We start from the raw sequence: 23,495 nt of genomic DNA on the forward strand, positions 1-23,495 counted from the left end.
TTCTCTAAATGTATTACAGAAGAGCTATCACATCCATTCACTGAAATAACACTCCTGTCAAAGTTGCTTTCAGTGAACACTCATATATCCATAGTTAATACATGTATTTTTAAACTCTTCTCTAAGTACATTGCAGAATGTCTGTCACATCCATTCACTGAAATAAGTACATGCTTCTCAAAGTAGCATGCATGTACAACTCTTTATTTTTAATGAAGGAGAGAAATAATATATACTGACAGCAAGTAAGCTTATGAGAAGATGCTCAATATCACTTGTCATTAGAGAATTGAAATTACAATGAGATACTGTTACACACCTATTAAAATATCTAAAATTAAAAAAAAAACAGATAATACCAATGCTTGCAAGGATATGGAGTAATGGAACTTTTGTTTATTGCTGGTGGGAATGAAAAATGGTACAGATACTTGAGAAGACAGTTTCGAAGTTTCTTACAAAATTACTTACAAAATAATGTAGTCTTTTAAAAAATTTACTACTATTATTTATTTATTTATTTATTTATTTATTTTTGCCTGCATGGGGTCTTTTTTCCTATGCATGGGCTTTCTCTAGTTGTGGTGAGTGGGGGCTATACTCTTCGTTGTGGTGCGCAGGCTTCTCATGGCTTCTCTTGTTGTGGAGCACAGGCTTTAGGCATGTGGGCTTCAGTAGTTGTGGCACGTGGGCTCAGTAGTTGTGGCTCGTGGGCTTTAGAGCGCAGGCTCAGTAGTTGTGGTGCACAGGCTTAGTTGCTCCGCGGCATGTGGGATCTTCCCGGACCAGGGATCGAACCTGTGTCCCTGCATTGGCAGGCAGATTCTTAACCACTGCACCACCAGGGAAGTCCCAAATAGTTATTTATTTGGCTGTGCCAGGTCTTAGTTACGGCACACAGGATCTTTGTTGCGGCATGCAGACTTCTTAGTTGCGGCATGTGGACTCTTAGTTGCAGCATGTGGGATTTAGTTCCCTGACCACGGATGGAACCCGGGCCTGCATTGGGAGCACGGAGTCTTGACCACTGGACCACCAGGGAAGTCCCAATGTAGTCTTATATGATTCAGCAATCATGCTTCTAGGTATCTACCCAGTTAATTTGAAAACTTACATCCACACAAAATACTTGCATGAGAATGTTTATAGTAACTTTATTCTTAATCACCAAAACCTGGAAGCAGCCAAAATGTCCTTCAATAGGGAGATAAACAAACTGTGGTACATCTATACAATGAAATATTATTCAGCAATAAAAAGAAATAATCTATTAAGCCACAAAATATTATGGAGGAAACTTAAATGTGTATTGCTAAGAGATAGAAACCTGTCTGGAAAAGCTACATACTGCATAATTCCAATTATATGACATTCTTGACAAGTCAAAACTATAGGGACCCTAAACAAGCAGTGGTTGCCAGAGTCTTGGAGAGGGGAAGGATTAAACACAGGGGATTTTTAGGATGGAGAAACTATTCTGTATGATACTGTAATGGTGGATACATGACAATATACATTTGTCAAACCCTACATAACTCTACAGTACCAAGAGTGAAACTACATAGGCAAATTTTAAAAAATAACCATCTAGGAGGTAAGGGGATCCCAGGAAGGAATTCATACTGTGATACGAGAATCTAACCATATTAGAAATGTATGACACAACCTCACTGAAAGAAATGGCAGTGCTGGGGAAGAGGGAGTGTTGCTGACCTAAGTAACTGGAAATGAAAGGATTCTGTAAGACCAAGGCAAAAGGAACTACATATGAGGGCTGTACTGTAGTTGATAAGTTGTTTCCCTTGGGAGTATGGGTTAATAATTCTGATACTGCTATACATGTATACTGTACTGAACAATTAAGTAAATGGATGGCGGATGGTAGGAACAGGTTTCTCACTGTTTGGGGTAGGAATTTACTGATAAGCAAGGGGAGGGAGCTAGAATGATCCATGTGATAATGAACTAGAGTTAGAGACATTGACAAGAACTCATGTTTAGCTTAATGTAGTTACAGATGATTATATACATAAATGTCTATAGATATGTGTATATTCATGGATCAGCACACGCACACATTTTTTTTGCTCTGTCAGATGAGAGGGCCAAGGGAATTCCCTGGTGCTCCGGTGGTTAGGACTCCAAGCTCTCACTCCCAAGGGCCCAGGTTGAATCCCTGGTCAGGGAACTAAGACCTCACAAGCCAAAAAAAAAAAAAAAAGAAAAAAAGAAAGATGAGAGGGCCAAACAGAAATAACACCCTAGTAGCAATGACCACACATAGCAACCAGATCTTGGTTTTTAATACTATTCTCTAATGAAAGGAACCAGAAGTCCTTGGAGAAATGACAGATTCTAGAACTGGGGCAGGAAATATTCAAGATGAACCTGAAGCATCTTGTAACTTGTAAGTACCAGAAAGTAAGGAAGTGCTAAAAAAAAAGAGAGAGAATAAACCACATTGATGCGGGTATGTGAAAGGGGCACAAAAACCAACTGAAAGAGGTTCTGATGGCCAAAGCTGGAACTTGAGCAAGAAAATAAAGTAGTATTAGGTTTTATAACCCAAAGTATTAAATATCTGTGCGTTCATTTTGATATAAATAAATAATCTAATAAATTACTAAATAGGAGAGAAGAGACAGACTCCTGTGCTTAAAAGTTCAAATAATTTATGTAGATACTCCACCCTAGAGGAGGGGGCGCATAACTCTCCATTCCTTAAATGTGGGCTGCACATATGGACTTCCTTTTAAAGAGCACAATATGGCAAATGAGGAAAAAACTACCTTTGCAGTGGAGAAACCTGACAAGCACTATTTTAGCTAGGTGATCAAGGTCAACACTGAGTCATAAATCATTTGATAATATGTACCCTTGAAATGGTATTGTGACAATAGTACTTTACCTCTGTGATCTTTCTCCCAAAACCCCATAGCCCCAGGGTAAATGTGAGAAAAATATCAGATGAATTCCAATAGAGGGGCATTTTACAATACACCTGACTGGTACTCCTCAAACCCATCAGGGACATCAAACACAAGGAAAAATCTGAGAAATTGTCACAGCCAAGAAAGCCTAAGGAGACATGGCAACTAGATGTAATCTGGTACCCTGGATGGTCTCCTGAAACAGAAAAAGGACACTAGGTAAAAACAAGGAATTATTAATCAATTACAAACTTTAATTAATAATGTCTCAATATTGGTTTGTTAATTATAGCAAATGCATCATACTAATGTAAATATTAATAATAATAAAGTATGGTGAGATAAATGGAACTTTATTATAGTCTCAATTTTTCTCTAAATCTAAAACTGCCTGAAAAAAATGACTGTGAAATGAAGACAATCCCAGATAAGCAATGACTTGGTGCTGGTAGACTGGCCTTACAAGACATAGTAAAGAAGTCTTTTAGGTTGAAAGAAAATGACACCAGAGGATAATGCAATTTCACACAAAGAAATAAAGAGCACCAGTATATGTAAGTAAATTTGAAAGACGGTAAAAATATTATTTTCTTTTTCCTCTCTTAGTCAATTAAAAAGACAATCATATAAAACAATAATTTATATGGACTTCCCTGGTGGCGCAGTGGTTAAGAATACTCCCACCAATGCAGGGGACATGGGTTTAACCCCTGGTCCAGGAAGATCCCACATGCCTCGGCACAACTAAGCCCATGTGCCACAACTACTGAGCCCACGTTCCACAACCACTGAAGCCCACGTGCCTAGAGCCTGTGCTCCGCAACAAGAGAAGCCACCACAGTGAGAAGCCTGTGCACTGCAATGAAGAGTAGCCCCCGCTTGCTGCAACTAGAGAAAGCCCGCGTGCAGCAGCGAAGACCCAACGCAGCCAAAAATAAATAAGTAAATAAATAAATAACAATAATTATAAAACTATATTGTTGGGCATATAATGCGTAAATATGTAATATATATGACAAAGCACAAAGGAGGGGAAGAGAATGGAGCTATTGGAGCAAAGGTTCTATATTTTGCTGAAATTAAGTTAGTACTAATCTCTGGCAGATTGTGGTAATTTAAGGTGTATACTGCAGGTCCTAGAACAACCACTAAGAAAATTACTCCAAAAATGTAGGAAAAAATGGAATTAAAAGGTAGACTAGGGCTTCCCTGGTGGCGCAGTGGTTGAGAGTCCACCTGCCGATGCAGGGGACACAGGTTCGTGCCCCGGTCTGGGAGGATACCACATGCCGCGGAGCGGCTGGGCCCGTGAGCCATGGCCGCTGAGCCTGCGCGTCCGGAGCCTGTGCTCTGCAACGGGAGAGGCCACAACGGTGAGAGGCCCGCGTACTTCAAAAAAAAAACCCCAAAAAAAAGGTAGACTAGAAAATATCTGTTTAGGGGACTTCCCTGGTGGTGCAGTGGTTAAGATCCGCCTGCCAATGCACAGGACACGGCTTTGATCCCTGGTCCCGGAAGATCCCACATGCCATGGAGCAAGTAAGCCCGTGTGCTACAACTACTGAGCCTGCACTCTAGAGCCCACGAGCCACAACTGCTGAGCCAGTGTGGCACAACTACTGAAGCCCACGTGCCTAGAACCTGTGCTCCGCAACAAGAGAAGCCACCGCAATGAGAAGCCCGCAAACCACAACAAAGAGTAGTCCCTGCTTGCTGCAACTAGAGGAAGCCTGCACGCAGCAGCGAAGACCCAACACAGCTAAAAATAAAATAAATAAAAATAAAATATCTGTTTAACACAGAAGGCAGTAAAAGAAGAATAGAAGAAGAAAAAGATATATGAGACATATGGAAAACAGCAAAATAGCAGGTATATATCCAACCATATCAATAATTACATTAAATATGAATTAATCACTCCAGCCAAAAGTCAGAGATTGCCATATTGTATTTAAAAAAAAAAAAGCCCACAAGATCCAACTATAAGCAACATATCCTAGATTCAATCTTGCTAACAGTAACTACAGGGGAGCTAGAGAGACTATACTAATATCCGATAAAATAAACGTTAAGGCAAAATAAAAAAAAATGGTTCTAGAGACAACAGAAGACATTTTATAATGATAAAAGGGTCAGTTCATCAGGAAGCTAACACAATTATAAACATATGTGCATCTAACAACAGAGCCTTCAAATACAGGAAGCAAAAAAACTGACAGAATTAAAGAGAGAAATAACAATAATATTGGAGAGTTCAATGTCCCACTCTCAATAATGGATAGAACAACTAGATAGAAAGGTCAGCAAAGAGATACATAGAAGACTAGAACAACAATATAAACCAACTATAAAACACTGCACCTGACAACAACCAGATATATATTCTTTTCAAGAACACATGGAATACTCTCCAGAATAGCTCATATGCTAGGCTATAAAACAAGTCCCAATACATTTAAAAGAATTAAAATAATACAGAGCATGTTCCTCAATTGCAATGTGATAGATGGATAGATAGATTATATATAATCTCCTTCTGGTTCTGCTCTCATGGTTGAATTCTGACTGATACAAGTTCATAATACAACACTAAAACCATGATCCATATAAGAAAAAAATGATAAATTGATGGAACATCATCAAAATTAAACACTTTTGGGTTTCAAGGCACCATTAAGAAAATGAAAGACAAGCCACAGACTGGGAGAAAACATTTGCAAATCACTTTTCTGATAAAGGACTTGTATCCAGGATATATAAGGAACTCTTAAAACTCAATAATAAAAATGGCTAAGTATTTGAATAGACATTTCATCAAAGATATAGGAAAGACTAATAAGCACATGAAAAAATGGTCAACATCATTAATCATTAGGGAAATGCAAATTAAAACCACAATGAGGGCTTCCCTGGTGGCGCAGTGGTTGAGAGTCCGCCTGCCAGATGCAGGGGACACGGGTTCGTGCCCCGTTCTGGGAAGATCCCACGTGCCGCGGAGCAGCTGGGCCCGTGAGCCATGGCCGCTGGGCCTGCACGTCCGGAGCCTGTGCTCCGCAACGGGAGAGGCCACAACAGTGAGAGGCCCGCGTACCGCAAACAAACAAACAAACAAACAAAAAACCACAATGAGATATCACTTCATACTTATTAGAAAGGCTATAATAAAAAAGACAGACAATGACAAGTGTTGTTGAGGATGTGAAGAAACTGGAACCGTAATACACTGCTGATGGAAATTGCAATGGTGCTGTCACTTGGGAAATCAGTTAACAATTTCTTAAAAAGTTAAACATAAGTTTACCAGCAATAGATAAATAAATGACATAGAAATTCTACTCCTAGGTATCTCCAAAAAGAAATGAAATTTTATGTCCACACAAAAACTTATACATGTGTGTTCATAACAGCATTATGCATAAAAGCCAAAAAGTGGGAGCAATGCAAATGTCCATGCACTGGTAAATGGATAAACAAAGTTTGGTATATGCAAACAATGGTCTACAATTGGCAATAGAAAGGAAGAAACTACTGATACATCCTATAACATGGCTGAACCTCAAAAACATTATGCTAAATGAAAGACACCAGACATAAAAGACTACATAAAATATGTTTCCACTTCATGAAATATCCAGGAAAGGCAAATCTACTGAGACAGAAAAGAGATTAGTGGTTGTCTGGGGCTGAGGGTGGGAATGAGGATTGACTGCAAATGGGCCTGAGAGATCTTTGGGGGATGATAAAAATGTTCTAAAGTTAGATTGTGGTGATAGTTGCACAACTCTAAATTTATTAAAAGTCATTGAATTGTACAATTATCGTGGGTAAATTTTATGGTACCTAAATTATAAAGCTCTTTTTTAGAAAAAGTCAAATCTATTTCCAAAGTCTTAGAGCACTCTTACCTGTTTTTTTCTTTTGTTTCTTCTTTTCTTCAAAGATGTACTAATTCTGCTCAGTAGCTTGACATTGCTCTCGATAGCTTTGAGCGTTTCTGGTAACATCTCCATTTGTGCTATACAGTGGTGGTGTTCATCAATATCAATTGTAGTCATCTCAGGCAAAATGACATCTTGAAGAGAGTAAAAAAAATTACTTTTGTGCAGAAAAATAAATAATTATAACCATATAGGCTTATAATATTGGCTACCTATTCAATATTGTAGTATTGGGAAATATAAGTGTCTCATAATGATTTCTATTCTGAGGCTTTCTCTATGAAGAAATTTAAAAAGAGAGACTTGGAATAGAAGGCCGAACAGTAAGCCTTGGCCATGAAAATATGGTTAAAATTGGTTAAAAGGTGTCTAATTTGTTAACTTCAGGGATGGGGCTATCTAAAATGGGAACATGTGCTTTAATATTGGGGATCTAAACCCCAATTAACTCCTTTGGTAAGTTTTCTAGTATTTTATAACACCTGTTACATGAGATTTCTTGTAACTAAATGAAATTTCTCTTTTTTGTATTCTTAGCTTATTCATTCTTTCATTCAACCAGTGTCTCCTCTGTCATGTACTGTTCTAGATCCTGCAGATACAGCATTGAATAAAACAAATTCCCTAATTTCATACTATGTACATTCTAGTGAAAGGACACAGACAAAAAATTTTTAAAAGACACATTAATTATAAAGTATGTCAGATGGTAAGAAATGCTATAGACAAAAATAAAGAAGAGTAAAGAATAATGGACAGTGCCAGTGGGTAGAGAATGCGGATGGTCAGAGAACACCTCATTTTAAAGAGAAATATAAGCAGAGAATGAGCCATGTGGCTACCTGATGGAAAATGTTCCAGGCAAGGGACTAGGAAGCATAAGGACACTGGGCAGGAGTATGCTGGCATGCTCGAAGAAAAGCAAGGAGGCCAGAATAGCTGGTACTAAGTGAGCGAGCTTATATTTTCCTTATTCTATTCTTCCTGGAACAGAGAGCACCTGTTCTCTAAATAACCACCTTAGTCTTTTCTTGTTTAGTCTTTTTCTAATCCTTCATAATTTGCTTATAATTCCATTCTCTAGCTTTTTCATTAACTTTAAATCACTTCTGGAAACTTACTCCATTCTTCCAACCAGGCCAGAATGTAGACAAGAGTCTTTTCTTTAATTTCAGCAGTCTTGGCACAAGTAACTATTTTCTCCAGCAAACTTGCTCTCTATTTCTTATGTTCTGTAAGGGATATTTTCCTTCCAGAGTGCACATTCTCTTCCATAGTATAGCAATTTATTATCCACTGCACATTCTGCATGATGTCACCCAACTGCATATTAAGGTCCTATAAGAATAAGAAGGGGGAATATATTAATAAATCCTCTGTTTGACAGTAAGCTTTGACCACCTTTCTTCCCAGAATGTCAGTGACAGTCACTATAGAGCTGTCTAATCAAAGGCCTGCCAATTCTAGTTTTTTGTTGTTGTTGTCTTTTGTTTGTTTTTGGCTGCGTAGCGTGTGAGATCTTAGTTTCCTGACCAGGGATCAAATCCACACCCCCCTGCAGTGGAAGCATGGAGTCTTAACCAGTGGACCACCAGGGAAGTCCCCTAATTCCAGTTTTTCTCTGAGTCTCAGATTTTCCTCTTAAATTTTTTTTCTCTGCCTCCATCCTAGCATTGCTATGATATAATGAAAAGAATATTGGGTCTGAAACCATATCTGGATTCCAACTCTATCTCTCTCGTTAAAATGACTTTTAATAAATCACTTAACAATTCTGAGCTGCCCTGACTCATCTGTAAAATAATGGAGATGCTGAGTTTACAGCTGATGTGAGACGCGTAAGATGTGTGAAATGCCTTATAAACTGTGGCTGCTATAAAAAAACTAATTAATTACTAATTAATCAAAGGAAGTTACTTCTTTTTCTTTTTTTAATCAACGCTTACACCTGGAAAGCAGCTATCAGACTATTCCACGACATGACTTCTACTTCATTATTTCCCCTCCTCAAGAATCTATCAGCAAATTCTCAGTGGGGGTAATTACTGCCTCATATGGGCATTTAGAAATTTGTGGGGACTTCCCTGGTGGCGCAGTGGTTAAGAATCTGCCTGCCAATGCAATGGACACGGGTTCCATCCCTGCTCAGGGAAGATCCCACATGCCGCGAAGCAAATAAGCCCATGCACCATAACTACTGAGACTGCGCTCTAGAGCCAGCGAGCCACAACTACAGAGCCCACACACTGCAACTACTGAAGCCCACATGCCTAGAGCACGTGCTCCGCAACAAGAGTGGCCACTGCAACGAGAAGCCCGCGCACTCCAACAAAGAGTAGCTCCCGCTCACCACAACTAGAGAAAGCCCGCACGCAGCAATGAAGACCCAACGCAGCCTAAATAAATAAATAACTTAAAAAAGAAATTTGTGGAAGCATTTTTCGTTGTAACAATGAATGGGAGGGAAGATTTATTGTATTTAGTAAAAGGTGCTAAGTGGTGCCAGCCCACCCAACAGTGCAATGGACAGTACACATGTTAAAGAATTGGCCCATCCTGCATAAATTTTGACTGTCGCATGGGATATTCACATAGGTTAAAAAAAATCTGTTTATAATTATCTGAGCCTAGAAACTTACTCTTTTTAAAGTATAAATGCAGAATAATTTTTTACGAAGTTTCATTGCTTACTGAAATTTCCAGGAATACAAATATTTTGTAAATCAAAGGAAAATATTCTTTAGAATTTCTCCAATAAAATTTCACCATTCTGAAACACCATAGTACCAACTAGCAAGGCACTACTGCTAATAGTATGTAGTGCCAGTACAATAAACCTGCATTTGTATCAGCCTATATTTGTAGCTTTCATATTTATTTTAATTCTACATAAGGATGCAAGCCTCTATCTACTACTTTGTTACGTCTTCTAGTGAAGTTTGACCTAGAATTTACACATTGAAATGCATGTTATTATAAATTAGCACTTATATTTACCCTCACATATTAATTTTTTAAAGTATAAGTATAGATATTTTATCTATGAATTTCACTTCAGAGGAACAAAGGTATGTTAAAAATATTTTAAAAGGGAATGGTAAATCTGATAGATGGAGAATCACTGCTCCATCTTTTCCAAATTTATCAATTACTCGCTCAGTTTGGCTTCAGACAAACTGAACTCTCTCTACACTCCTTACAATAACATTAAGATTTGGATTTTGCAAGCCAAATCACCATGTCAAAAGAGTAATCAGGGCTTCCCTGGTGGCGCAGTGGTTGAGAGTCCGCCTGCCGATGCAGGGGACGCGGGTTCGTGCCCCGGTCCGGGAGGATCCCACATACTGCGGAGTGGCTGGGCCCGTGAGCCATGGCCGCTGAGCCTGTGCGTCTGGAGCCTGTGCTCCACAATGGGAGAGGCCACAACAGTGAGAGGCCCGCGTACCGCAAAAAAAAAAAAAAAAAAAAAGAGTAATCAAATGTTAGGTGCTGGAAATACTGCAATCAGAAATAGGTAATGCAGTTGCAGCAAATTGTCGGAAATACAAGAGAGCAGAGACAAAGTTTGATAAGCCGTGATGAAGAATAACATTACAAACTAACACACAGCATGGTGATTAAAGAAAAAGTATCACCAACTTCTCATAAATTCTCCCAGAAAATTGAAGAGAAAGGAACCTTTCTCAACTCATTCTTTGTGGTCAGAATTACCCTCATACCAAAGTCAGATAGATACTGCAAAACAGAAAAAACAAAAAAACTACAGACCAACATCTCTAAACATTGTCGCAAAAATCCTCAACAAAATACTAGCAAACAGAATTAAACAGCACATTAATAGAATTATATACCATGACGACGTGGGGTTTATTCCAGGGATGCAAAAATGGTTCAACATGTGAAAATAAATGAAAGAAATATACCAAATTTACAAAATGAAGGGGAAAAAATCATATGATCATCTCAATTGGGAAAAAATCATATGATCATCTCAATTGATGCAGAATAAGCATGTGACAAAATTCAACACCCTTTCATGATGAAAACTTCAACAAAGCAGGTATAGAGGGAACATACCTCAAAATAATAAATGCCATATATGACAAGCCCACAGCTAACATCATACTGAAAAGTGAAAATCTGAAAATTATTCCTCTAAGATTAGGAACAAGGCAAGGATGCCCACTCTTACCAGTTCTATTTGACATATTACTGGAAGTCCTAGCCAGAGTAATTAGGCAAGAAGAAAGAAATAGGGACTTCCCTGGTGGTGCAGTGGTTAAGAATCCACCTGCCAATGCAGGGGACACGGGTTCAATCCCTGGTCTGGGAAGATCCCACATGTTGTGGGGCAACCAAGCCTGTGTACCACAATTACTAAGCCTGTGCTCTAGAACCTGTGAGCCACAGCTACTGAACCTGCGTGCCACAACTACTGGAGCCTGCATGCCACAACTACTGAAGCCCGTGCACCTAAAGCCTGTGCTCCACAACAAGAGAAGCCTGCGCACAGCAACGAAGAGTAGCCCCCACTCACTGCAACTAGAGAAAGCCCACCCGCAGCAGCAAAGACTCAATGCAGCCAAAAATAAATAAATATTTTAAAAAAGAAAAAGAAATAAAAGACATCCATATTGAAAAGGAGGAAATATTATATTTGTTTGCAGATGATATAATCTTATATATAGAAAACTCTAAAGATCCCATCAAAAGGGACTTCCCTTGTGGCGCAGTGGTTAAGAATGCACCTGCCAATGCAGGGGGCATGGGTTCGATCCCTGGTCCAGGAAGAGTCCACATGCCATGGAGCAATTAAGCCCGTGCACCACAACTACTGAGGCTGTGCTCTAGAACCCACAAGCCACAACTACTGGGCCCATGTGCCACAACTACTGAAGCTTGCATGCCTAGAACCCATGCTCCACAAAAGAGAAGTCACCGCAATGAGAAGCCCACTGTAACGAAGAGTAGCCCCTGCTCGCCACAACTAGAGAAACCCTGTGCGCAGCAACGAAGACCCAACACAGCCAAAAAAAAAGTTTCCATCAAAAAACAACAGCAACAACAACAAAAACCAAACCTGTTAGAATAAATGAATTCATGAAAGTTGCAGGATACAAAATCATACACAAAAATGTTTAGTTTTCTATATACTAATAATGAACTATCAGAAAGAGAAATTAAGAAAGTAATCCCATTTACAACTTCATCAAAAAGAATAAAATACCTGAGACTAAATTTAACCAAGGAGGTGAAAGACGTGTATATTGGAAACTACAAGACATTAATGAAAGAAATTGAAGAAGACACACATGGAAAAGTATTTCATGCTCATACACTGTGAGAATTAATATTGTTAAAATATCTATACTACCCAAAGCAACCTACAGATTGAATACAATCCTTTTCAAAATTCCAATGACATCAGAAATAGAACAAAAAAATCCTAAAAACAGAAGAAAAAATCCTGAAATTTTTTACAGAAATAGAACAAAAAATCCTAAAATTTGATTCTTTTGGAATCATAAAAGACTCTGAAGAGCTAAAGCCATATTGAGATAAAAGACAAAAGCTGGAGGCATCAAGCTCCCTGATTTCAAACAATATTACAAAGCTATAGAAATTAAAACAGTATGATATCAGCATAAAAATAAACACATACACCAATGGAACAGAAAAGAGAACCTGGAAATAAACCCACACACACATATCATCAGTTTATGACAAAGGAACCAAGAAGGGCTTCCCTGGTGGTGCAGTGGTTAAGAATCTGCCTGCCAATGCAGGGAACATGGGATCGAGCTCTGGTCCGGGATGATCCCACATGCCGTGGAGCAACTAAACCCATGCACCACAGCTACTGAACCTGTGCTCTAGAGCCCGCAAGCCACAACTACTGAGCCCGTGAGCCACAATTACTGAAGCCCATGTGCCTAGAGCCCGTGCTCTGCCACAAGAGAATCCACCACAATGAGAAACCCGTGCACCGCAACGAAGAGTAGCCCCCACTCACTGCAACTAGAGAAAAGCCCGCGTGCAGCAACAAAGACCTAAGGCAGCCAAAATTATAAATAAATAAATTTTTTAAAAAAAGGAACCAAGAATATACAGTGGAGAAAGGAAAGTCTTTTCAATATATGGTGCTGGGAAAATTGGACAGCCACATGCAAAAGAGTGACACTGGATTTCTATCTTATACCGTACATAAAAATTAACTCCAAATGGATGAAAGACTTGAATGTAAGACCTGGAACTATAAAAATTCCAGAAGAAAACATAGGTAATAATCTCCTTGACATTGCTCTTGGTGATAATTTTTTGGATTTGACACCAATAGCAAAGGTAAAAAAAGCAAAAATAAACAAGTGGTACAACCTCAAACTAAAAAGCTTCTGGGGACTTCCCTGGTGGTCCAGTGGGTAAGACTCCATGCTCCCAATGCAGGGGGTCTGGGTTCAATCCCCAGTCAGGGAACTAGATCCCACATGCATACGACAACTAAGAGACCACATGACACAGCTAAGAGTCTGCATGCCTCAACTAAGAAGTCCGCATGCTGCAACTAAAAGATCCCATATGCTGCAACGAAGATCCCAAGTGCCTCAACTAAGACCTGGTGCAGCCTAAATAAATAAATAGCTTCTGCACAGCAAAGGAAACCATCAACAAAATGAAAAAGCAACCTACCAAATGGGAGAAAATATTTGCAAATAATATATCTGATAAGGGGCTAATATTCAAAATATGTAAAGAACTCATACAACTCAATAGCAAAAACCCAAACAATCTGATTAGAAAAATGGACTGAAGATATGCATAGACATTTTTCCAAAGAAGACATACAGATGGCCAATGGGTACATGAAAAGATGCTCTACCATTATTAATCATCAAGGAAATGCAAATCAAAACCACAGTGAAATGTACCTCACACCTGTTAGAATGGCTATTATCAAAAAGACTAAAATTAACAACACTTCTTAGTGTTGGCAAGGATGTGGAGAAAAGGGAACCCTTGTGCACTGTTGGTGGGAATGTAAATTGGTGCAGCTACTATGGAAAACAAAATGGAGTTTCCTCAAAAGATTAAAAATAGAGCTACCATATGATTCAGCAATTCCACTTTTGGGTATTTATCTGAAGAAAACAAAAATACTAATTAGAAAAGATATTTGCACTCCCATGTTCACTGTAGCATTATTTACAATAGCCAAGATATGGAAACAAACCAAGCATACATAAATATACAATGGAATATTATTCAACCACAGAAAAGAATGAAGTTTTGCCATTTACAACAACATGGATGGACTTTGAGTGCATTATGCTAAGTGAAATAAGTGAGACAGAGAAACACAAATACGGTATGATCTTTCTTATACGTGCAATCTAAAATAAAACTAAATTCATAGCTACAGAGAACAGTTTGGTGGTTACCAAAGGTAGGGGTAGGGACAGTGTGAAAAATGGGTGAACTATTTCTTTTTTTAGTTTAGTTTAAATAAATTGAATTTTTAAAAATCAGTTGTGTTGTTATACACTAACAGTTAACAATCTGAAAAGGAAATTAAGAAAACATTTCTACTTACAGTAGCATCAAAAGAATAAAATACTCATAATAAACTTAACCAAGGAGATGAAAGACAATGTTAAAACATCAGTACTACTGAACCAATCTACAGACAGTACAATCCCTAACAAAACCCCAATGGTGTTTTTTGCAGAAATAGAAAAATCCATCTTTAGGATTCATGTGGAATCTCAAGGCACCCCAAATACCCAAAACCATCTTGAAAAAGAAGAATAAAATTGGAGAGCTCATACTTCTCATTTTCAAATATTACTATAAATCTACAATAATTAAAATAGCATACTGTCATAAAAGACATATAGACCAGTAGAACAGATTACAGAGCCCAGAAATAAACTTTTGCATATATGGCCAAATAATTTTTGACAAGAGTGCCAAGACCATTCAATGGGAGAGGACAATCTGTCAACAAATGATGTTGGGAAAACTGGATACCCACATGCAAGAATGAAGTTGGACCCTTATCTTATACTATATACAAAAATTGACTCAAAATGGATCAAAAACCTAAGCATAAGACCTAAAACTATAAAACAGAGGAAATGTAGAGAGAAAAGCTTCATGACGTTGGATTTGGCAATGATTTCTTAGATATGACACCAAAAGTACAGGCAATAAAAGTAAAAATAGATAGATTGGTCTAAATCAAAATTTAAAACTTGTGTATCAAAGGACACAACAGAGTGAAAAGGTAACCTGTAGAGTGAAAAAAATTTTTGCAAATCATATATCTAATGAAGGGTTAATATCCACAATATATAAAGAACTCTTGGGACTTCCCTGGTGGCACAGTGGATAAGACTCCATGCTCCCAATGCAGGGGGCCCAGGTTCGATCCCTGGTCAAACCCACTGTGGTTTCTGAGAACTAGATCCCACATGCATGCTGCAACTAAGAGTTCGCATGCCACAACTAAGGAGCCCATGTGCTGCAACTAAAACCCAGAGCAATCAAATAAATATTAAAAAGAACTTATTTAAAAATAAACTCTCAACATCAAATAAATAAATAACGCAATTCAAAAATGGGCAAAGGACTTGAATAGACATTCAAAGAAGATATATAAAATGGCCAACAGATATATGAAAAAAAGCTCAACATCACTAATCATTAGGGAAATGCAAATCAAAACCACAATGAGATACCACTTCACACCCATACAGATGGCTACTATCAAAAACAAACAAACAAGTGAAAAATAGAAAATAAATGTTGGCAAGGATGTGAAAATTGGAACTCTTGTGCACTATTGGTGGGAATACAAAATGATACAGCCACTATAGAAAATGTATGGCAGTTCCTCAAAATATTAAAAATAGAATTACCATATGATCCAGCAATTTTACTTCTGGGTGTATACCTGAAATAATTGAAAACAGGGTCCCTAAGAGATCTTAGTACACCTGTGTTCATAGTAGCATTATTCACAATAGCCAAGAGATAGAAGCAACCCAAGTGTGCATTAACAGCTGAAAGGATAACAAGATGTGGTATATACATACATTGAAATGTTATTCAGCCTTAAAAAGGAAAGAAATTCTGACACATGGTACATGGATGAACCTTAAGACATTAAACTAAGTGAAATAAGCCAGTCATAAAAAACAAATACTGTATGATTTCACTAATATGAGATATCTAGAATGGTAGAATTTATAGAAAGAAGTAAAATGGTGGTTTCCAGAGGCAAAAGGAAGAGGGAAATAGGGTATTGTTTAATAGGTGTAGAGTTTTAGTTTTGCAAGATGAAAAAGTTCTGGGGGAATCCCCTGGCAGTCCAGTGGTTAGGACTCCATGCTCTCACTGCCAAGGGCTGTGCAGTGGAGCCAAAAAAAAAAAAGATGAAAAAGTTCTGGAGGTTGATTGCATAACAATGTGATTATACTTAATACTACTGAACTATATACTTAAAAATGATTAAGATGATAAAATTTATGTGCATTCTACCACAATTAAAATTAGACAAAAACTTTTTTTAAATTAAAATAAGGAGTAATCAGATGTTAAGTGCTGGAAATATTGCAATAAGAAACAGATGATCCAGTTGCAGCCAGTAATTTAAGTCAGGTATACAGGAGAGCAGAGTCAAACTTTGCTAGGTCAAGTGATGAAAAATAACATTACGAACTAACCAGCTGCTCATAAATTCTTCCATAAAACTGAACAGGAAAGAACATTTCCCAACTTATTCTTTGAGGCCAGCATTATCCTGATACCCAACTCAGACAAAGACATAAGAAAATAAACTATATGTCAATATTCTTTATGAACACAGTCACAAAAATGCTTAACAAAATATTAGAAATTAGATCAAACAATGGACTAGAAAGAAAACATTATGAATAAGTGGGGTTTATTCCTAGAACACAAGGTTGATTCAAAACTGGAAAATTAATAAATGTAAGTCACCATATCAATAGTCTAAATAAGAAAAAACATATGATCATCTCAATAGATGCAGAAAAAGCAGCTGACAACATTCATTCATGATTTTAAAAAAATTCTATAGCAAACTAGGAATAGAGGATAACTTCCCCAACGTGATGAAGAACATTTACAAAAAATTTACAGCTAGGATTATACTTAATGGTGAAAGTCTAAATTGCTCTAAGGATTCATTTTTATTCAATCTTGTATTAAGGTCCTACCCAATGCAATAAAGTAAGAAAAGGAAATAAAAGAATATTCATTGGAAAGGGAGAAATAAAAGGTTTGTATTTACAGACCAAACAAAAACAAAAACAAACCAAAAATCAAACAAACAAAAAACTGTCTGTGTAAAAACTCCCAAAGAATCTATAAAAAAGAGCTTCCAGTATACAAAAATCAAAATCATATTTCTATACACTAGCAATAAACAATTGAAATTTAATAAAACAGTACCATTTGCAATTAACACTAAAAATATGAAATACTTAAGTACAAATCTAACAAGTGCAAGATCTGTACATTGAAAATTACAAAGCATTGATGAAAGAAATCAAAGAAGATCTAAATAAATAATGACAATTCTAAGCACAGACAAGGATGTAGAGCAACTGGAACTCATACTTTCCCAGTGGGAATGCAAAATAGTAAAGCTATTTAAGATAACAGTTTGGCAGTTTTTTGTAAACGTATGCTACCATACGATCTAGCAATACCATTCCTAGGTATTTAGCCAAGAGATGAAAACTTACGTTTATACAAGAATTTATACATGAATGTTTGTAGTGACTTTACTTGTAATTGCTCCAAACTGGAAACAACCCCAATATCCTTCAACTAGTGAATGCATGCTTTATGCTAAGACAGATTCAAATGATAGGGTATGATTCCCTTTGTGTGGCATTCAGGAAAGGGAAAACTATAAGGACAGAAAACTAATGGCTTCAGGGGTCTATCAGCCAGGGAGAGGTTGGCCACAAAAGAGCATAAGGGGATTTTTCGAGGAGACAGAATTGTTTTAAATCTGAATTTTGATGGTGATGACATGTCTTTGTCAAAACTCTTGAACAGTATACCAAAAAGTGGGAATTTTACCTTAATTAAAAAAACAAAGTTACAGGCAGTAGAATCAGACTACCTGGATTTTATTTTATTTTTTTAATTTTTAAATTTTTTTGGCTGCGTTGCTGTGAGCGGGCTTTCTCTAGTTTTGGTGAGCGGGGGCTATTCTTTGTTGTGGTGCACGGGCTTCTCATTGTGGTGGCTTCTCTTGTTGCAGAACAGAGGCTCTAGGCACACAGGCTTCAGCAGTTGCAGCACTCAGGCTCAGTAGTTGTGGTACACGGGATTAGTTGCTCTGCGGCATGTGGGATCTTCCTGGACCTGGGATCAAACCCGTGTCCCCTGCATTGGCAGGTGGATTCCCAACCACTGCACCACCAGGGAATCCCACACTACCTGGATTTGATTCAGATCCACCACGTGTAACAACTATGACCTTTAGGCAGGCCTCAAATAGTCTCAGTTTCCCATCCGTGAAATAGGATTAATAGTAATACCTATCCATGTTGAATTATCATGGGAATTAAGTGAGATAATCTGTAAATAAACTTTTACCATAGGTAACATGGTAAACACTTTAAATGCTACCAGGTTATTAAGTGCTTACTATATGCCAGAGGGGTGAAAGGGTCAAAGTAAGAAGAAGGGTAGAGAAAGCACCATAACCTGGAGCAGGATAGAACATGAGAAGCAGATAATAGCAATAGCAAAATGAACACAGTGTACCTATTCTCCAGTTGAAAAAACAGAAAATCTTTAAAGTCTCCTGTGTTCCCCATATCAATTTCATCCCTTTCCCAATTCCCAGAGATAAATACTATCCTGAATTTTAATCTCTATACTTTTAACACTGTAGTAAGCTGAATGATGTCCCCATCCCCCAAAGATATTGTTAACGAACACAAGTTCCTTCACAGTGAGGCCAAACAAATCTAAATGTCGGAGTTTGGAGCAGAGAAAGGTTTATTGCAGGGCCAAGCAAGGAGAATGGGTGGCTCCTGCTCAGAAACCCACAACTCTCCAATGGTTTGGGGAGATAAGTTTTTACAGGCAAAATTGGGGGTGAGGGCTGCAGGGTGTGTGACTTTCTTCTGATTAGGTTGGTGGTGAGGCAACAGGGTGGTGCTCTAGGAATCTTGTGTTCAGCCTGAAGTTACCATCCTAAACCTGGGTGGAGGCCTTAGTACCTGCAGAAGAACTCAAAGGTATTGTTATGCATATTCCTTGCAGAGGAACCAGAACCCTGCCCCAAGGCTGCACTGTTTTTTCTTGACTGCTCCTCCTTTGCTTCTGCATTCCCTCCCTTCCCTGATTAGCAACTATTTGAATCTGCCCTTTAGAACTCAGGGAAGGTCGAGGAGGTTGAAGACTTTGCCTGCAAGTAAGAAACGGGGACACGGAAAGGATTTGTAACAGGGAGGGCCCCACAGGGTCTTACTCCATTTCAGTATCAGGTCATAATCCCTGGAATGTGTAAAAGTTACTTTATATGGAAAAAGGGTCTTTGAAGATGTGTTTAAATTAGTGATCTTGGGGTGGAGAGATTATTCTGGATTATCTAGGAGTGCCCTATTGCCATCACAAGTGTCCTTATAAAAGGGAGGAAGAGGGACAAAATTTTACAGACACATACAGAAGAGAAGGTTCAAAGTGAAGATGGAGCAGAGAGAGGTTTGAACCTGCTGGCCTTGGAGACTGGAGTGATGTGGCCACAGACAAGGAATGCCAGCAGCTATCAGAAACTGCAAGAGACAAGGAATGGATTCTCAGAGTCCAGAGAGAGAGCAGCCCTGCTGATATCTGGACTTCAGCCCAGTGATGCAGATTTCAGACCTCTAGAATTTCTGACCTTTAGACTTGTGAGAGACTAAATATGTGTTGTTTTATACCATGTGGTTGTGGATATTTTGTTACAGCAGTGAAGGAAACCATAATATGTCACCCCAAAATATGCCTCTGACATAAAAATTATTTTGAGCTGAAGGCTATTAAGAATCAGCAAACGTGGGAATCCCCTGGCTGTCCAGTGGTTAGAACTCCTGCTTTCACTGCCGAGGGCCTGGGTTCAATCCCTGGTTGAATCCCCGCAAGCTGTGTGGCGCGGCCAAAAAAAAAAAAAAAAAAGCAAATGCCGGAAAAGCTCTCTCGTCCCCCTGTTCTGCCCAAAGGCAGGATACAAATTCTTTTTACTGGAGATAGACTTATCAGCACCAGAGGAATCTGCAAAGAAACCTTTACTCTATTAGTTTCCTCCCATGTATTTACCTTCCCACAGTTTGCCACTTTGAAAGCCTAAAACTACTTTCCTTTGTCCTGTCATTTCTCCACAAATTTATTGTTCTTTGTTGAAGATGCTAACTTAAGCCACTTGGAGTTACTCTTCCTTTAAATTTCTCCCAGGTGATGTGCACTGCACACGTTAATAAAGTGCTTTTCTCTTGTTAATCTGTCTTTTTGTGAAGGAGTACTAGCTGAAAACCTGAAATGGGTGAGGTAAAGTTTTTTCCCCTATAGTAGAGACCACACACGCACTCACTCACGCATGTGTGCACACACATCCTTAGACAGTAGATTGTGTAGTTTTGCTTGTTTTAAAATTATTCTCTTTATCCTTCAGTGACTTGCTTTTTTCCCTCAACATAATGTTGTTTTTAGTTTATACACGTTGGAATGTATACCTATAGCTCGTTCATTTACACTGTTGTGTGTTTAGTATTTTATTGCACAAATATACTACAATTTACTTATCCATTACTATATTGGTTTGTTTTCAGTTTTGTGCTTTTACAGACAATGGTATAAAATTTTTGAACATTCCTCATGGTACACATATGCAAGAGTTTTTCTAGAGCTACGCTGTCCAATATGGTAGCCACTAGCCACATGTAGCTACTGAGAAATTTTAATGAGGCAAGTGTGACAGGAAATAAATTTTAATTTAAATTAAACTAATTGAAAATTTAAAACTAATACAATTCATTTATTGGAAAACCTTTAAGTATTTTGGAAGAACTTGGTATATGAATCTAACTCTTCATCTATAAATTTTATGAAATCTAAATATCTATCAAGTATTTCTGATGAAAATTTGACATGCAATTTGAGATGTATTCTAAGAACAAATTACATGCTGAATTTCAGACAGTATGAAAACAGTGTATACCTCTTAATAATTTTTTTTATTGATAAACAACTTCAAGCTTTGAAGAGTAAATAGCTCTCAACCTAGAACTATATATCCAGCAAAATTATCTTTCAAAAGTATGAGGGTTATATGATATTAATATTATAAAAATATGTTATAAAGAGTTTTCCATTTTTCTCTTCTCTGAAAAATTTGTATAAGTTTAATTTTCCTAGAAAATTTCCCAATTCACCTAAGCTTTCTAAGTTCCTGTCCCCAAGTTGTACAATATATTCTATATCCTCTTATCATTTTTCCAGTCTCTGCTGCATGTACTGTTATATCACCCCTTTCATTCTTTTTTTTTTAAAATATTTATTTATTTATTTGGTTGTGCTGGGTCTTAGTTGCAGCAGGTGGGCTCCTTAGTTGTGGCTACCCCTTTCATTCTTTTTTTTTTTTTAAAGGTAGAAATGAGTTTTCTTCTTTTTTTAAAATTAATTAATTAATTAATTTTTTGGCTGCATTGGGTCTCTGTTGCTGAGTGCGGGCTTTCTCTAGTTGCAGCGAACGGGGGCTACTCTTCATTGCACTGTGCGGGCTTCTCATTGCAGTGGCTTCTCTTGTTGCAGAGCATGGGCCCTAGGTGCGTAGGCTTCAGTAGTTGCGGCACGCGGGCTCAGTAGTTGTGGCTCATGGGCTCTAGAGCACAGGCTCAGTAGTTGTGGCTCTCGGGCTTAGTCACTCCACGGCATGTGGGATCTTCCCAGACCAGGGCTCAAACCTGTGTCCCCTGCATTGACAAGTGGATTCTTAACCACTGCGCCACCAGGGAAGTCCACCCCTTTCATTCTTAATAGTGTTTATTTGCTCCTTGTCTTTTTTTTTCTTGATCAACTGTTACAAAGATTGTTCAATTAGACTACTCAAAGAATCATTTTTTACCTTTCTTAAGCCTCTTCATTGTATTTTTTTCTATTTTTTAAATTTGTACTCTTAATTTTTGTTATTTCCTTCATTTTACATTCTCTGGGCTTAATCTGTTGTTTTTTTTCCCCCAACTTCTAAGTTGTCTGTTTAACTTATGCATTTTTAACTTTCTTTTCTAATATAAGGTATAAATTTCCCTGTAAGTACTACTTTCATTACATCTCATATGCATTTAATATAGTGCATTTATTGTTATTCTAAGTATGTTATTCTAAGCATTTTCTAATTTCTACTATGACTTCTTTGACTTATGAATTATTTTGGAGTTTTCCCCAATTTGTTTCTCTAGTTTTTAGCCAACTTTTGTCCACTAATTTCTAATTTGGTTACATTGTGGTCTGTACGATATCAATTCTTTGAAAATTTTAAAACCTTTAATCTAAAATGTGGCCAATTCTGGGAAATGTTCCTTTTGTGCTTAGAGAATATGTATTTTCCAGTTTTAATGTTGATTCCTGAATTTGTCCATTAGATGATGCTTGTTATTGTGTTGTTTAAACCGTTTACATCTTCAATGTGGTTTTGTTAGCTTAATCAACCAATTATATCAAAATAGTAGATTTTTTTTCAATTTCTTCTTGTACTTGTGAAATCTTTTTCTTTGTATATTTTTAAGCTTTGTTACTAGAGGCATAGGCATGCGTGCAGGTTCAGAATTATCACATATGGAATTGAATCTTATTGCTTGATAACCCTCTTTCTCTCCAGTAATACTTTTTTTTTTTTTTTGGCTGCATTGTGTCTTCGTTGCTGCCTGTGGGCTTTCTCTAGTTGCGGCGAGCAGGGGCTACTCTTCATTGCAGTGCACGGGCTTCTTATTGTGGTGGCTTCTCTTGTTGCAGAGCACAGGCTTTAGTCGCGTGGGCATCAGTAGTTGTGGCACGTGGGCTCAGTAGTTGTGGCTCACTGGCTTAGTTGCTCCACGGCATGTGGGAATCTTCCTGGACCAGGGCTCGAACCCATGTCCCCTGCATTGGCAGGTGGATTCTTAACCACTGCACCACCAGGGAAGCCCTCCAGTAATACTTCTTGACTTAAAGTCTATTAGTCTGATACTAAAACAATTGCACCAACAGTTAATATTTGTCTGGTATATGTTTTGCCATCGTTTTGTTTTCAATTTTTCTGTCTCTTGTTTTAGATATCTTCTAAAGAGAATTTACTGAATTTTTTTCATCCAGTCTAACAAACTTTGTATTTTAATTTTTACTTTTGCATAGCTATTGAATATATCAGTCAGGGTCTAACCAGAAAAAGAGAGAGCATTACATACGTAAAGCATTAAAAAAATTTTAAGTAGAGAATTTGTTACATATGTCATAGAAGAGCCAAAAGGCCAAACAGGGGATGAAAGTGAGGCAACCAGAGATTAGTAACAGCAGGAACAAAGAGAGGAGATTGTGTTACTGAAGCTCAGGTGCTTGGAAGCAGGTA

General features: G+C 37.8%; 1 protein-coding gene across 1 annotated transcript in view; it reads right to left on the bottom strand.

The window, feature by feature from the left end:
- FAM186A (family with sequence similarity 186 member A) overlaps nucleotides 1-23,495 on the bottom strand; it is a 64,388-nt gene that overhangs the window by 19,023 nt on the left and 21,870 nt on the right. Inside the window, 3 exon segments of the mRNA XM_089921576.1 lie at nucleotides 6,836-6,868; nucleotides 6,871-7,002; nucleotides 7,990-8,206. Of these exon segments, the coding sequence (XP_089777702.1) occupies nucleotides 6,836-6,868; nucleotides 6,871-7,002; nucleotides 7,990-8,206 (382 nt within the window).

Source organism: Delphinapterus leucas, chromosome 11, assembly GCF_059928025.1.
Source record: "Delphinapterus leucas isolate spDelLeu-1000000601 "Yukka" chromosome 11, BTC_Dleu_Yukka2, whole genome shotgun sequence".
In the NCBI taxonomy this organism is placed as follows: Eukaryota; Metazoa; Chordata; class Mammalia; order Artiodactyla; family Monodontidae; genus Delphinapterus; species Delphinapterus leucas.